At 41.5% G+C, this 17,537-nt stretch overlaps 1 protein-coding gene across 5 annotated transcripts in view; it reads left to right on the forward strand.

Moving 5' to 3' along the window:
• cnot10 (CCR4-NOT transcription complex, subunit 10) overlaps nucleotides 1–17,537 on the forward strand; it is a 49,698-nt gene that overhangs the window by 20,244 nt on the left and 11,917 nt on the right. For all 5 annotated transcript variants that reach the window (XM_061673656.1, XM_061673653.1, XM_061673654.1 and 2 more), the window contains 3 exons: nucleotides 2,691–2,893; nucleotides 3,181–3,302; nucleotides 3,460–3,639. In XM_061673656.1, coding sequence (XP_061529640.1) covers nucleotides 2,691–2,893; nucleotides 3,181–3,302; nucleotides 3,460–3,639 — 505 coding nt within the window. The remainder of the gene's footprint in view (nucleotides 1–2,690; nucleotides 2,894–3,180; nucleotides 3,303–3,459; nucleotides 3,640–17,537) is intronic.

The raw sequence follows: 17,537 nt of genomic DNA on the forward strand, positions 1-17,537 counted from the left end.
TATAAAAAGACATGCTTTTGACATACTGTCACATCGAGCCATTGGCCACTCTCTTCTGTTGTACAACTGCTACTTGGCTTCTCGTCGTCGTCACTGTCAGGTTACGACCTCCTGAATCGCCTCAAAACGTACGGTTTGACGGTGCCAAGTTTAGTTGGCTGCTGCTGTACGTCGAAATCCTCCTCCTCATATATTCTAACGCGTTGCTCGCCATTGCGTATAGAAGTGTAGCGTGCTGTGTTTGGCAATTGCAACGTCACTTCTGGTAGCCCTTGCGGTGGATAGAGTAACCACACCCCAGTGTCTTGAGTTTTGGGTATGTTCGGGGAGGACTCAATATGCGTCATAAAAACCAAATTTTTAGCTAAACTATGGTTGAAAACTTGCTGGAAGTTACATGATATATAAACAATGCAAATATGAATTTTAACTGACCCCCTAACATCTTTGTCATCTGACCTTTAAATGTGAAACGTCCTCAACAAACAGGAAGTCTAGTTGCATTGATTAAACATTTGCGGATTTCACAATTATACTTTTATCTAATGAAAAAAAATCTACTGAAATTCAAATGTTGTTTTTTTTGGGTCAATTTTTTTTTGTTTTAGGCACTCATTATTCTAAATTTAGTAAGGTATAGAGATCATGAGGAGCATTCTGTCATGATCGGGCAACCACATTGTTACTTTATCCTCTTAGCAGAGTGTTCGATAAAACTTGTTTGTACTAAAGACGTGATCCCCAAAAATCCATAGTTACTGATATGCTTTTTTTTCGATGGGACTACCTTAAAGTTGAAATAAACTAATTTTCGTGTTTTGTTTCAAAGTACATTAAATATGTTTGAAGGTCAGTTCTGAAAATGTGCAAGGACCGACAACAATTTAGTAATGAGTTGTTGAGATAACATTCTTTTTCATTGTCTCAGTTGGGCAGATTTAAAAAAAAAAAAAAAAAGTTTTTATTACAGGCCTAAAAATGGGCTAGGTTGTGTACTTTCAAGCATGAGGTCCTCCCCCACTATATACAACACCCAGCGCCCTTATTCCATCCAGTGGCCATTCGGCGGAATTGCCACTTCCTCATTCAAATACAACCTGACCCACTACTAGTATAGTATGCAATTGGCCATCAAACAATGCCCACAACTCGAAAAAAAATATCTACCCTCAAGTGTATTTTTCATGTTATTTGGGCTGGACTACATCTCGCCGCTGTCTGGCCCCATGCACGTTACAAGGCAGCGGTGAACCGGACGGGACCCGCCGCCACGGGGCCCCTTGTCAGCACGACAGCGGTCAGAGTAGCCACTGGATGTCCGACACAACAGCATGAGGGCAATCAGCCTCACAATTGCCGGCTGCACGTCATGTGGCGAGTAGGAGGAAAGAAGAAGGGGTTTCAGAGCATTCAGCTGCACGCCCACAGCATCTGCAAGCTAAAAAAATGTTTCAATTCATGCCGATTTCACATACTTTGTGATTGTCTTTTTTTTTGTTTTGTTTATTCATTTATTGTCGGGCTTGTGGCTTGTTAACGACTTTTTGGTCGGTTTGGTTTAACTTAAACCCTCTGTTTTGTGGTATGAAACGAGCCGAAATTATGTCCAAATGCACATGACTGTTTTTAGCAAAATGTCATGAGTTACACCTGACTAGGAATTTTAAAAGCAAAACAAAAAATGACCAATTTACCTAAAACAGGCAAAACACTAATAAATAAAAAAATACCTCTGTGTGGACATGGCTGAATGGAAGTTAAAATATTTAGTGTTTTAGGACTGCAGCTAACAATTAATAATACTTCAATCTATTTTTTTCAATCAATTTGATAAAAAAAAAATTTTACATTTCTATCCCTTTGTTCAAAAACAGAACATTTCAAATTAACAGTGTAGAAAATCCACAAACCTAGATTATGATTCAGTTACTGGTTAGGTCCATAATGTCAGATAATGTGCAAAAATGTTGATCGTTGTTTTCCAGAGTAAAAGCAGATGTTTGTTATTTTGATTCAACACTAAAGATAATCAGTCTGCTTTCATGGAGGACGGCAGAAATCTGAGAATATTTATAGGCTGAAATTCCGAGGATTTTTTTGTTTAACAAGGTCTCTAAACGATTACTCTATTAATCGTCAACTTGTTTATTATCAAATTAATCAATTAGTTGCCGATTAATCGATTATTTGTTGCATCACTATTTGTGATATACAATAGATATAGTCCCCTCCAAAAGTATTGGAACGGCAAGGTCAATTCCTTTGTTTTTGTATACTCAAGACATTTGGGTTTCAGATCAAAAGATTAATATGAGACAAAAATTGAGAATTCTAGCTTTTATTTCATAGTATGTACATCTTGATGTCTTAAAAAACTCAGGACAGAGCACCTTTTGTTTGTACCATGAAATAAAAGCTCTTTTGATCTGAAACCCAAATGCCTTGTGTATACAACAAAAACAAAGGAATTTACCTTGCCGACTGTAGATCTACAATGGATATTTCTGCTGCTTCCAAGTGGTCAATAGCATTTTAAAGCCAGATTTACTGATGATATATTGCAATATTTTCCCCAAAAATATAATCTGATGCAGTCTGCGTCTATAGAGCACATTGGTTAATGATTGTGTATATAACCATACAGTAACTTTCTTTCCCTTTCTTCTGCTCTTCCCCCCCCTACCTTTTAGCTAAAAAATTCACAGGTATCCCTATGTGTGCTCTACTGGCCAACAAACGCTATGAGCTTCTGTATAACTGTGGCATCCAGCTGCTGCACATTGGCAGGCCTCTGGCGGCCTTTGAATGTCTGATTGAGGCGGTGCAGGTTTACCATTCAAACCCTCGACTGTGGCTGCGACTTGCAGAGAGTTGCATTGCTGCTAATAAAGGGGTATGACAAATCAAATTTCCATAATTTTCTTTGGGATCAAGTATCTGTCTAACCCAACAGTCTTGTTGCACAGCTGTTTCTTTTAAAGTGTTTGTAAAGTCTAAGCATTTGTTAAGAATAGATACATTTGTGTTAATTAAATAAAATTTGTGTTATGCCTTTCAAAATAGGATCATAATCAATATGGATAACATAACACCTTTTCCTAATTTATTGCTGAGACCCTTCTCTATTTTGTTTGTGTGGTCTATTTGCCTTCCAACAGGGCTGTTGTTGTTTGCTTGCAGGGTTCAGAACAGGAGAGCAAAGGTTTACCTTGTAAAAAAGGCATTGTTCAATCAATTGTCGGACAGGGATATCATCGCAAGATTGTATTGGCATCCCAATCCATGCAGAACACTATTTACAGGTTAGTACTCTAGCTCACGACTTCATCTGCTCTACCTCACTACTTCATCTTCCATCATATAATACAGTAAAACAAGATAAATATTTATATGACTATTTCAGTTTTCTTGGTGAGCTTTTTCAGATTTTCTAAATTGCTCTTTGTGTCTGTCCGGCAGTGAAGGCCAGTCAGCAGCCATCCCAGTAGCCAGTATGGAATTTGCTGCCATTTGTCTAAGGAACGCTCTGCTGCTACTACCTGAACATCAACAACAGGACAGCAAGACAGACAACAGCTCCAAGAGCTCAAGTCAGTCAGGAAGCACAGAGAGTGGCAGCGAGAACAGTGATGCCTGCAGGTCATACATGCATACATACAAATTGGTTACCAACATACAGTGGGAGGACAAAATGTGAGCCCTTTGGAATTTCTCAAATTTCTGCATAAATTGGTCAGAAAATGTGGTCTAATCATCTGAATCACAAGAATGAAGAGTTTCTGCTTAAACTAATACCACACAATTGTGTTTTCATATTTATTAAAAATAAGTCAACCTTCACAGGACAGGAGGAAAAACTGAACCTCGAGATGACAAATTCTTCGAGCGAATCAGTGAGGTGTGAGACAACCTGGAGTCCAATCAATAAAACAAGATTTGGAGGTCTGGTGTAAAAGCTTATCTGGCCACTAGAAAACATACCAGTTTAGAATTGTCCCTCGTCAAAAAGGATTGCTTTGCTCAGATTAGCTCTCAGAAGACCTACAATTAAGATTGTTTTACCTTTATAAAACTGGAAAAGGTTACAAAAGTATCTCTTAAAATCTTGATATTCAACAGTCTGACAAATTAGTTAGACATATTGCCTGGACAGCTTGTTTATCATCAATAGAAAAATTGAAAGTTGTTCAAGATATTTTGCAGAACAACTGGAGGCCGTCTTTTCGACAGTTGAAGCTCACCAGAGGATCGGTGTTGCAACAGGACAATGATCCAAAACACAGAAGCAAATCAACAACAGAATGGCTTCAGAAGAAAATACGTTCCGGAGTGGCCCAGCCAAAGTCCTGACCTCAGCCCGATAGAGATGTTTTGGGCAAGAGCTCAAGAGTGCTCGTCACACCAGACATCCCAGGATTCTTGCCTAACTGCAATAGTTTTGTAAAGGGAAATGGTCCAAAATTCATCCTGTTTGTTGTGCACGTCTAACATGCAATTATAGGAAACATTTTGTTGATGTTATTGCTGCCAAAGGAGGGTCAACCGTTTATTAAATCCAAGGGTTCACTTACTTTTTCCCTCCCTGTCCTGTCAATGTTTACGTTATGCGCTGTAAAAATATGAAAACATAATTATTTGTGTGGTGTTAAAGTAGACTATTTTGTCAAGTTAAGTTTGTTTGTATAGCCCTTAATCATAAATGAGTCTCAAAGGGCTTTACACTCCAAAGATTGACAACATTCCCTGATCTAAACCCCGCGGTCGGGCAAGGGAAAACTCAAAACCCCATTTGGGGAGAAAACAAGAAACCTTGAGAAGGAACCAGAGATGGAGGAGGTCCTCTTTCAGGATGAACAGGCTGCAATGGCTGTCGAGAGGCTAACATTTATCATATAGTATGGTGGTGTACAATAAGACTGCATAGGAGTCCATTTAAAGAAATGAAGCGCTGCAGGTAGATTCCTTCAGGAAAGTAGTTCTGCCTCAGGACCTGGCACGATCGGAGCAGAAGCTCCAACCTCATATTCGATCATTGCCACCAAGAAAGGGTTCACTAGGCCTGTCACGATACTTTTTTTCGGATTATATATATTCCCAAAACACTATCACGATATGTTAATGCCTCTGAAATCATGGAAAATAAGGTGCAGGACTGTGTGGTTGGTCCGCTGGAGATGAGCCCTTCACCTGTCATTCAGATACGTTCGCTGAATGTGTACCGCTGAAATTTTGCTTAATAAACAGCAAACTTCCATATGTGAGTTAATTGGGGACTAAACCACACAACAACTCTGAACGAGGCGCTGTTTTAAACGTCGCTGCCGTGGTGGAACGTGCCGTTTACCTTCTTAGCTCATTAGCTCGTGGGCCAGCGAACACATGAAACAGTTAAATGTCTCTTTTGTGTACTATGTGCTGCACATGAAGTAAGACTGTGGAGTATTGGACGGAGCCAACACCGGTCCGCCAGTATTCCACGAGGACATTAGAGGATAATGCCAGCCCTCCAACTCTCCATCGGCTCACCACAACAAAGAAAATTTATCGAGTCCGGAAACACTATCGTGTCTATTTTATTTATTGAACGATAAGTTGATACAGTGGGTACGGAAAGTATTCAGACCCCCTTAAATTTTTCACTGTTCTATTGCAGCCATTTGCTAAAATCGTTTTAAGTTTTTTTTTTTTTTTTTTTTTTTTTTTTTTTTCCTTCTCTCTCTCCTCATTAGCAAAGCAAATTTATTTATATAGCGCATTTCATACACAAGGTAACTCAATGTGCTTTACATGATTAAAAGCATTTAAAAACAAAGAAAAAACAGCTGATAAACATTTAAAACAAAGAGGAAAAAAATACAATTAAAACTGCATACACTGCAAGAAATATCATTTAAAAGTGGAAATGCTCTAAAAAGCATGAGAAAAAAGAAGATTTTTTAACCTGGACTGAAAAACATGCACACTTGGGGCTAATGTCGCTTCTGTTGGTAACTTATTCAATTTGTGTGCAGCATAATGGCTAACATGCTGCTTCACCATGTTTGCTTTGGACTCTGTGCTCCACTATTTGACCTGAGTCTGTTGATCTCAGAGCCCTACTGGGTTTATATTCCATTTGCATTTCATTCATGTATTCAGGACCTAAACCGTTTAGTGTTTTATAGACCAGTAGCAGAACTTTAAAATCTATTCTAAAGCTGACTGGAAGCCAGTGTAAAGACTTTAGAAGTGAAGTAATATGCTCTGATCTCTTTGTTCTGGTTAGAACCCGAGCTGCATCATTCTAAATGAGCTGCAGCTGTTTAATGCTCTTTTTAGGGCATCCAGTCAAAAGACCATTACAATAGTCAAGTCTACTTGAGATAAAAGCATGGATGAGCTTCTCCTGGTCTGCTTGACACATGCAAGCCTTCACTCTTGATATTTTCTTCACATGGTAGAAGGCAGTTTTAGTAATTGATTTGATATGACTGTTGAAAGGTCGGAATCTTTTAGAACACCAAGGTTTCGGACTTGCTCTTGGGTTTTTAAAGCGAGTGATTCCAGGTATTTACTAACAGCAATCCTCTTTTCTTTACTGCCAAAAACAATTGTCTCAGTTTTGTTGTGGTTTAATTGAAGAAAATGTTGGCTGATCCAGTTATTTATCTGTTTTAGACAGTGACACAACACCTCAATTGAATTGTAGTCATCTGGAGACACTGCTAGATATAACTGTGTGTCACCTGCATAGCTATGATAGTCAAAATTAAAGTTCTGAAGAATTTGACCCAAGGGTAGCAGATACAGGAAGGGTCCAAGAACTGACGCTTGAGGGACCCCATAGGTCATTGCCATTCGATGAGCTTGAACACTTCCAATGGTTACAAAATAACTCCTTTCCTCCAGGTAGGACCTGCACCATTTAAGGACTGTTCCATTTAGTCCTACCCATGTTTCCAACCTGTTCAGCAGTATATTATGATCTACCGTATCAAAATCCGCACTGAGGTCCAACAAGGCCAGAATTGACACCTTTCCCGAGTCAGTCTTTTCCTTTCGGCTTGACTCTTTAGGGGTCGCCACAGCGCGTCATCCTTTTCCATGTAAGCCTATCTCCTGCATCCTCCTCTCGAACACCAACTGCCCTCATGTCTTCCCTCACGACATCCATCAACCTTCTCTTTGGTCTTCCTCTAGCTCTCTTGCCTGGCAGCTCCATTCTCACCATCCTTCAACCAATATACGCACTATTTCTCTTCTGTACATGTCCAAACCATCGAAGTCTGCTCTCTCTAACTTTGTCTCCAAAACATCGAACCTTGGCTGTCCCGCCGATGAGCTCATTTTCTAATTTTATCTAACCTGGTCACTCTGAGAGCGAACCTCAACATCTTCATTTCTGCCAGCTCTGCTTCCTGATGTCTCTTCAGTGCCACTGTCTCTAATCCGTGCATCATGGCCTCACAGTGCACTGTTTTATAAACTTTGCCCTTCATCCTAGCTGAGACTCGTCTGTCACATAACACACCTGACACCTTCCTCCACCCATTCCAACCTGCTTGGATCAGTTTCTTCACTTCCTGACCACACTCACGATTGCTCTGGACGGTTGACCCCAAGTATTTAAAGTCCTCCACCCTTGCTATCGCTTCTCCCTTTAGCCTAACTCTTCCCCCACCACCTCTCTCATTCATGCACATACTTACTTTGGCTAATCTGCATTCCTCTGCTTTCCAGTGCATGCCTCCATCTTTCTAACTGTTCCTCCACCTTCTCCCTGCTTTCACTGCAGATCACAATGTCATCTGCAAACATCATGGTCCACGGGGATTCCAGTCTAACCTCATCTGTCAGCCTATCCTTCGCCACTGCAAACAGGAAGGATCTCAGGGCTGATCCCTGATGCAGTCCCATCTCCACTTTAGATTCATCTATCGCACCTACAACACACCTCACCACATGACCTGTAATATTCTAACATACTTCGCTGCCACGCCAGACTTCCGCATGCAGTACCACAGTTCCTCTCTGGGTACTCTGTCATAGGCTTTCTCTAGATCTACAAAGACACAATGTAGCTCCTTCTGACCTTCTCTGTACTTTTCCATCGATGTCCTCAAGGCAAATAATGCATCTGTGCTACTCTTTCTAGGCATGAAACCATACTGTTGCTCGCAAATACTCACTTCTGCCCTGAGTCTAGCCTCCACTACTCTTTCCCATAACTTCATTGTGTGGCTCATCAACTTTATTCCTCTATAGTTCCCACAGCTCTGCACATCACACTTGTTCTTAAAAATGGGCACCAGCACACTGTTCCTCCATTCCTAAGGCATCTTCTCACACGCTAGAATTCTATTGAACAAGCTGGTCAAGTACTCCACAGCCACCTCACCTAGATGCTTCCACACCTCCACAGGAATGTCATCAGGACCAACTGCCTTTCCATTTTTCATCCTCTTTAATGCCATCCTACCTGTGGGGCATAGCCACTAATCACATTATACATAACACCCTCAATTTCAAGTTTCAGCCTTATCACTCAATCTGATACTCTTTTCACCTCCAAGACATTCTTAGCCAACTCTTCTTTTAAAATATTCCCGACTCAATTTCTCTTCCCATCTACACCATGGTAAAGTAATTTAAACCCTGCCCCTAAACTTCGAGCCTTACTGCCTTTCCACCTGGTCTCCTGGAACCACACTATATCAACCTTTCTCCTAATCATCATGTCAACCAACTTCCGAGATTTTCCTGTCATAGTCCCAACATTCAAAGTCCCCACATTCAGTTCTAGGCTCTGTGTTTTCCTCTTCTCTTTCTGCCGAAGAATCCGCTTTCGACCTCTTCTTTGACTTCGACCCACAGTAGCTGAATTTCCACCGGCGCCCTGCAGGTTGACTGCGCCGGTGGCGGACGTTGTTAACCCGGGCCACGACCGATCCGGTATGGAATTCTTTGGATGAACGCTCATATTTGTTTGGCAAAGTTTTAAGACGGATGCCCTTCCTGACGCAACCCTCTGCATTTATTCGGGCTTGGGACCGGCCTACAGTTTGCACAGGCTTGTGCCCCCCCATAGGGCTGCATTCGTTTCCCGAGTCAGTATTCAACATTATATAATTTAACACTTTGATAAGAGCAGATTCTGTATTGTGATGAGTTCGTAAACCTGATTTGAAATTTGTCAAAAAGTCCATTTAAGTTCAAGAAATTGCTGAGTTGATAAAAAAAATAACTTTCAACAATCTTGGCTATGAAAGGGAGATTTGAGATGGGTCTATAGCTTGCTAACATGGAAGCGTCCAGTGCTCTATTTTTTGGCAGAGGCTTAATGGCAGCTACTTTAAGAGCTTTAGGAAACTCGCCTGACTGAAGTGAGCAATTGAGTATTTGCTGCAAATCAGCTAGCTCAGACTTCGGAATAGCTTTGAAAAAGTCAGATGGTATTGAGTCAAGACAGCTCGTTGATGGTTTCAGCTGCTGAAACGTTTTCTCTACAGTTTTTTGGTAAACTGTATCATGACATGGTAGTAGAGTTTTTCCTGGGTGGCTTCAGATGTAGGATCATTTTATTGTTTTGCTGATTTGTGCTAATATTTAACCTGATGGATTGTATTTTTTCACAAAAATAAGCAAATTCATTGCATTTACCTGGTTTTAGGAGTTCTGGAATCTGATTCGGGGGGTTGTGAGCTTGTCGACCACAGCAAACAGAGTGAGAGTATTGTTGAAGTTCTTACTGATGATTTCAGAAAATTATTGCTCTCTAACTCTTGGTTAAAATTACAAAGACTTTGTCTGTAGAGGTCATAGTCAATTTGAAGTTTAGTTTTTCTCCACTTACGTTTTGCTTTCCTACACTTTGATTTAGGGGTCTTTACAATCATTGTGCTCCTCCACGGTGTTCTAAGTCCCCTCAAGATTGTCTTAGTTTTAATAGGAGCGACTGCATTCATGACATTTGAGATTTTACAGGTGAAATTATCCAAACGTTCATAGACTGTCTCAGCATTCACAGTTTTGTAGCACAGCAATGGTCTCCATAAACTTAGTGGCGGGACTCTCATTCATGTACCTTTTCTTAATAGACATGGAGGTCGTCTGAACGTTTGGAAGAATCTGTCATTCTCAAAGAATACAAAAAAATGGTCAGAAATAGCCATATCCTTAATGTCAATTGATAGAATTTCAACATCGTTAGAGATGACCAGATCTAAGATGTGACATTGAGTGTTGATTTTGACTTAATATGTTGCGAGAGGTCGAATGTATCGAGTATATCAAAGAATTGTTTAGATTTGTTTTCAATATTATTGTCAACATGAATGTTAAAGTCTCCCTAAATGACAAAATAGTTGTAGTCAGTACAAATAACTGACAGCAGTTCTGAAAATTAAAGTCCCCCAGCAGAACGATGGAGTCCCCAGCGGGAGCGCTCCCCAGCACCCCCTCCAAGGACTCCAAAAAGGGTGGGTACTCTGAACTGCTATTTGGTAGATAGGCACAAACAACAGTCAGGACCCGTCCCCCCACCCGAAGGCGGAGGGAGGCTACCCTCTCGTCCACCGAGGTGAACCCCAACGTACAGGCGCCAAGACGGGGGGCAATAAGTATACCCACACCTGCTCGTGGGCAAATCCAGAGTGGAAGAGAGTCCAACCCCTCTCGAGAGGACTGGTACCAGAGCCCAAGCTGTGTGTGGAGGCAAGTCCGTCTATATCTAGTCGGAACTTCTCGACCTCACACACCAGCTCGGGCTCCTTCCCTGCCAGAGAGGTAACATTCCACGTCCCTATAGCCAGCTTCTGTAGCCGGGGATCGGATCGCCAAGGTCCACGCCTTCGGCCAGCGCACACTGCACCCGACCCCTATGGCCCCTCCCACAGGTGGTGAGCCCATGGGAAGGGGGACCCATGTTACCCTTTCTGGCTGTGCCTGGCCGGACCCCATGGTTGCAGGCGCTCGCCTTTGAGCCCAACCACCAGGCCTGGCTCCAGTGGGGGACCCCGGTTACCCGCGTCCAGGCAAGGGAAAACCAAGTCCATCATTTGTCGTCATCATATGGGGTCTTTGAGCCATGCTTTGTCTGGTCCCTCACCTAGGACCTGTTTGTCATGGGTGACCCTGCCAGGGGCATAAAGCCCCAGACAACTTAGCTCCTAGGTTCATTGGGACACACAAACCCCTCCACCACAATAAGGTGACGGCTCAAGGATTATTAAAAACAATAACCTTTGGGTACCCTTTAACTACATAAACTGAGATATTCAAAGGAGCTAAAATCACCCTGTATAATTTATTTACACTGAAATAATGACTTAAAAATAACAGCAATACCACCGCCTTTTTTCCCTATGCGACACTTGTTCATAAAATAAAAATTTGCTGGTGTTGCCTCATTTAAAATGGTATTACAGCTACTTTCTGTTAACCACGTTTCATTCAGTAACAATAAGTCCAGATCATAGGTTGTAATGATGTCATTAATCAACATTGATTTATTACCCGGTGACCTGATATTGAAAAGAGCTAGTCTCGCAACGATAACTGGAGACAGTGTTTCGATAGATTCACATTTTATCCTAGCTTGGTTTGTAGTTCTACTTTTTTTGTGCCATATATTTTTGACCAACTTTAAGTCCCTTGTCATTCCAGGGATCAAAAATGCCTGATCTCCATAGGGGTCTGACTTATTCTGGAAAAGACCCCGCAGATATCAGTCAGATTTGCAGATAAGATTCTTAATGGGTGGAGAAGGGGCCCTTCGCATTTTAGTGGATGATGGTTTCAGGCGAGGGGGGACGGGAGGAAGATCTTGCGTGGTGTGAGTTAGATTCCAACATTGACAATAGTCTTCATCCTCTCCGTCACACCTTGCAGAGAATTTAGGCTAGCCGAGAGTGAGTTTTGTGTTGGGCTTTGCTCCAATGGGGCAGGGAGGGGTGTGGGAGATTCAACGTGCTGGCTCATCTCATTTGTCATTCGCGCCTCTAATTGTTTGGATGACACTGATGAATCCGTCTGCGGCTCGTGTCGCCTTATCTCCTGTTCCCCCGAATGTTTGGGAACAACTGCATCTTTTTGTCATTCAGCCGTGTCACCAAGGCCAGTGTTTTCTTTTCGGGCCGCTGAATGACGTACACAGTAAAAAATGTTGGCAGCCAATAACTTAACCCCCTGTCTATTTAGACTGAAACCGTCTGCCTTGTAAAGATGTCTGCACTCACAAAAAACGCAGAAATTGTCAATGAAACCCACGGATAGTGCAGTACACGCTTCTTTGAGCCACTAGAGAAACGTCCATTGCACTTTTGTTAGGAGATCAATGAAATCTCGCTTCAGTACCTCTGATTGCTGCTTGAGAACATCCAGGGCCCCTGTGTGTATAATGACATATTTCACAGTTTGGTGTTGATTCGTGATCTCCAGGATATTTTTTGAGATATCAGACACCATGTCATTGGTAAAACACAGTACTTTGGTGTTCTTCTCACTGCAAAAACATTTCACACCCTTGACAGCTCCATCACCAACTATTAACGTTTGGGGTGCCATTTTTTTCTTGTATGATTTAGTTTCATACATTTCAGTGGTGGTGGGGATGAGCATTCTTGGCCAGGGTCTTGTAAAAGTGGTTCAAATCTATTTGTCTGATGTCAATGTTTTGCATTGACTAGCGTCCTTTTTTTCTTGCCCTTCGCTGTAGCGACCATCCACGGCCGGTCACTCGGGCTTGAAGCAGCCCGCAACGCAGGCCAGCCGGATTCCTCAGCAATCTGCTGGTGTTGTGGTTTAGATGTTGTCACATATCTTTGGGCTTTGCTCCCAGTAAATAGCAGAGAGAACTGCTGGATGTACTATTACCGTTTCAACAGTCCACATCGATCCTCTTTGTTGAGCTAAGTGGTTGTCAGTTAGCACAATTCTGCTCACCATTTTGAGACATCGGTAGAGTGGTTTCATTCCCCGACTGTCCATTTACATCCACGTACACTTCAAGATTGTAGATTTTCGTTTCCAGGTAAGACATCCTCTGCAGCAGTCCGTGATAGTTCTCATTGGAAAATGGAGGCATCTTGATTGCTGGTATTGTGGCTAATAGCAGGCTTGTGCTAATTAGCAGGCCACGCTCACGTAATGGTGAAAGGGTATCAGAAAATATTGGAATATAGCAACAACTGACTATCTACAAAAAAAGTACAGTCCAACACGTTTAAAAATATCCAGGAATCGCTGCATACATTTTTCTTTTACACTCATATATTTAACTTGGGTGCTGTCCATTTCTTCTGATGATCCTTGAGATGGTTCTACACCTTCATTGGAGTCCAGCTGTGTTTGAATATACTGATTGGACTTGATTAGGCAAGCCACACACCTGTCTATATAAGACCCTACAGCTCAGTGTATGTCAGAGCAAATGAGAATCATGAGGTCAAAGGAACTGTCTGAAGAGCTCAGAGACAGAATTGTGGCAAGGCACAGATCGGACCAAGGTTACAAAAACATTTCTGCTGCACTTAAGGTTCCTAAGAGCACAGTGGCCACCATAATCCTTAAATGGAAGACGTTTGGGACGAGAAGAACCCTTCCTAGAGCTGGTCATCCGGCCAAACTGAACAATCGGGGGAGAAGAGCCTTGGTGAAAGAGGTAAAGAAGAACCCAAAGATCACTGTGGCTGCACTCCAGCGATGCAGTCGGGAGATGGGAGAAAGTTCTAGAGGGTCAACCATTACTGCAGCCCCTCCACTAGTTGGGGCTTTATGGCAGAGTGGCCCGACGGAAGCCTCCTCTCAGTGCAAGACACATAAAAGCCTGCATGAAGTTTGCTTAAAAAAAACACCTGAAGTACTAGTCTGATGAGACCAAGATAAAACTTTTTGGCCTTAATTCTAAGCGATATGTATGGATAAAACCAGGCACTGCTCATCACCTGTCCAATACAGTCCCAACAGTGAACCATGGTGGTGGCAGCATCATGCTGTGGGGGTGTTTTTCAGTTGCAGGGACAGGACGACTGGTTACAATTGCAGGAAAGATGAATGCGGCCAATTACAGGGATATCCTGGACGAAAACCTTCTCCAAAGTGCTCAGGACCTCAGACTGGGCCGAAGGTTCACCTTCCAACAAGACAATGACCCTAAGCACACAGTTAAAATAACGAAGGAGTGGCTTCAGAACAACTTAGTGACTGTTCTTGAATGGCCCAGCTAGAGCCCTGACTTAAACCCAATTGAGCATCTCTGGAGAGACCTGAAAATGGCTGCCCACCAACGTTCACCATTCAACCTGACAGAACTGGAGAGGATCTGCAAGGTGGAATGGCAGAGGATTCCCAAATCCAGGTGTGAAAAACGTGTTGCATCATTCCCAAAAAGATTCATGGCTGTATTAGCTCAAAAGGGGGCTTCGACTAAATACTGAGCAAAGGGTCTGAATACTTATGGCTGTGTGATATTTCACTTTTTCTTTTTAAATAAATATGCAAAAATGTCAACAATTCTGTTTTTTTCCTGTCAATATGGGTGCTGTGTGTACATTAATGAGGGAAAAAATGAACTTAAATGATTTTAGAAAATGGCTGCAATATAATTTAAGGGGGTCTGAATACTTTCCGTACCCACTGTATAGTAGTAATTGTGGCAGGCCTAGGGTTCACCTGCTTTTTTTCTCCAACCGCACACACCACTATTTATTGGACAATTATAAATGGCTGTGTGCAGAAAGCATATCGTGAGTTTTTTTGGTTTTTGGTTGTTTCAACATAAACAAAATAAACAAGCAACAGCAAGTTTTGTTTTCCTGTAGGGATTCCCCTACAGTTGTAGACAGTTACACGACAATACATCTGACCATTTTCTAAGTAGCTAATATCCAGTTAAAAACTGAACACGAGTTCAACTAGACTATATTATGATCTCGGGTTCTGAAATACATATTCTCTGAACAAAATCACTGCAAACAAAATGAACAATAAAGTTAGTATAGATGCTAGCACTACGACAACTTTGATGTAGTGAAGATTAGCCCCATATATCTTTTTACCAATATTTTTTTGACCATCGATGGGCAACCTTGATGATCAGGGTCGCATACGTTTTATCGATAGCCCTGAGGCCAGACTGTGAACATACACCTCTAAGGCCCCTATGACCATGAGACTTATCACTACTTTTAAATCCAAAAGCTATATATCAGACATGCAAATCAGTCGCCTATATAGTTATTGGCACTAGATAAGCCAGCTGATGGTCGTGCTTAAGTGGCCACCATTTTGGGAAGACCATCTTTACCATGCAGGCAACGGCGCGCTACTCTTGTTTACGTTTAGACAACAAAAACAAGATCTTTCATGTATTGTTGTATTTGTCTGGCACTGTCTGCCCAAACGTGAATATTTAACCTCACTTATAACTTTGGAAAGCAGTAAATTGCAGACAATTTAGCAGACTGTGCTTTTGACTTTGACTGTGCATACACATACACCCACACATGCGGGAACATCAGAATTTGCATTTTATTTTGTAATTTATTTTTTCGTTGTTCATGCTGTGGTTAAAAAAAAAAAAAAATCTGAAGTTACTATTTACTCAGTACTTGAGTAATTCACTGTGTAGTTTTTACTCAAGTAATTTTTGGAGGACTACTTTTTACTTGAGTCACATTATTGTCAAGTAACAGTACTCTTACTTGAGTACAATATTTGCCTACTCTACCCACTGGAGCGGACATCCTCTATTGCTAGTCTTACGTTTACATTTTTGCTCATCAGATCAGCTTGTGTCGTATTTGTTGCACTGGTCTTTTGTATTTTCGCATTGAAGGTGCTGCGGGCCATGGCCCTGGTTGCGGTACCAGCGTTACTGCGAAGCACACGTAACATCGGCGACAAGAGTTGCTCCGCTAGTACATCTTGTATTAATTCGGAAATGCGCCTACAATTATCGTATTAGTTTACGTATGTAAATGGTAAATTTATTAAGCGACGGATCGATGTTAGGAATTATGTCACAACAGAATGAACTAAATTCAAATTCGGAAATGGCCAATAAAAACGGAAAATACTATACTTAATATTTTGCTGGAGGATGCATTTGGGATTAGCCTTTGAAGTTGCTAATAGTGAAAATAAGTGAAACAAACAATGATTTTAGTCAATTATTTTCCAGAATAATGCTATTCATGTGGCACAGCTTTAACCAGGCATCAGGTCCAGGTGGAGATGTGGCTGGCTCAAGTTAGAGGCCAGAACAAAAAAGACAAGAAATGAGGCAAATTTAATTTTAATCTTAAATTTCTGCAACATGTACTTGAGCAGTGTAAAGAAATTGTTTTCTGCGTGAAGAAAATGTTGCCTTATTGTACTCTTCAGAGTCCTCCAGATTGCTTAATTTATGTTAAAATCTCTGTGGGGGGCCCCGGGGGATCCCCCCAAACCCACCCTACAAAGTTTTTGTTTTTTTGGTCACCTTTTCATGCCTTTGGTGTTTGCATGTCTTGGGATTAGCCTTTGAAGTTGGTAATAGTGACAAATGACCTGAAACAGACAATGATTTTAGTTGTCTTTTCCAGAATGAGAGTGCTTAAAGAGGAGGATAGTATTCATGTGGCACAGCTTTAAGCAGGCATTAGGTGCAGGTGGAGATGGGCCTGGCTCAAGTTGGAGGCCAAAACAAAAAAGCAAAGAAATGAGGCAAATTTAATTTTTATCTTAAATTTGTCCATCAACATGTACTTGAGCGGTGTAAATAAATGTTTTTCTGCGTGAAGAATTTTTTTTAATTTTGCCTTATTGTACTCTTCATAGTCTTCCAAATTTCTTAATTTATTTTATTTTTCTGGAGATCCCCCCCCAGTCCCCCCTACGATGTTTTATGTCACCTTTTTCATGCCTTTGGTGTTTGCATGTTTGATATGATCAAGCCAGCATTCATACATTACTTACGGAAAGTATTCAGACCCCCTTAAATCTTTCACTCTTTGTTATATTGCAGCCATTTGCTAAAATCATTGAAGTTCATTTTTTTACTCCTCATTAATGTACACACAGTACCCCATTTTGACAGCAAAAAACAGATTTTTTGAAATTTGTGCAGATTTATTAAAAAAAGAAAAACTGAAATATCACACAGCCATAAGTATTCAGACCCTTCGCTCAGTATTTAGTCGAAGCCCCCTTTTGAGCTAATACAGCCATGAATCTTTTTGGAAATGATGCAACAAGTTTTTCACACCTGGATTTGGGGATGCTCTGCCATTCCACCTTGCAGATCCTCTCCAGTTCTGTTAGGTTGGATGGTGAACGTTGGTGGGCAGCCATTTTCAGGTCTCTCCAGAGATGCTCAATTGGGCTTAAGTCAGTGCACTGACTGGGGAATTCAAGAACAGTCACGGAATTGTTCTGAAGCCACTCCTTCGTTATTTTTGCTGTGTGCTTAGGGTCATTGTAGTGATGGGATGATGAGACCTCAAGGAGTGTATTGACACTGCACAAACTGTATCGGCAATGTATTGACACTGTGTTGATCACTCAATCGTGACGCCTGC

This window comes from Phycodurus eques, chromosome 4 (assembly GCF_024500275.1).
Source record: "Phycodurus eques isolate BA_2022a chromosome 4, UOR_Pequ_1.1, whole genome shotgun sequence".
NCBI classification, from domain to species: Eukaryota; Metazoa; Chordata; class Actinopteri; order Syngnathiformes; family Syngnathidae; genus Phycodurus; species Phycodurus eques.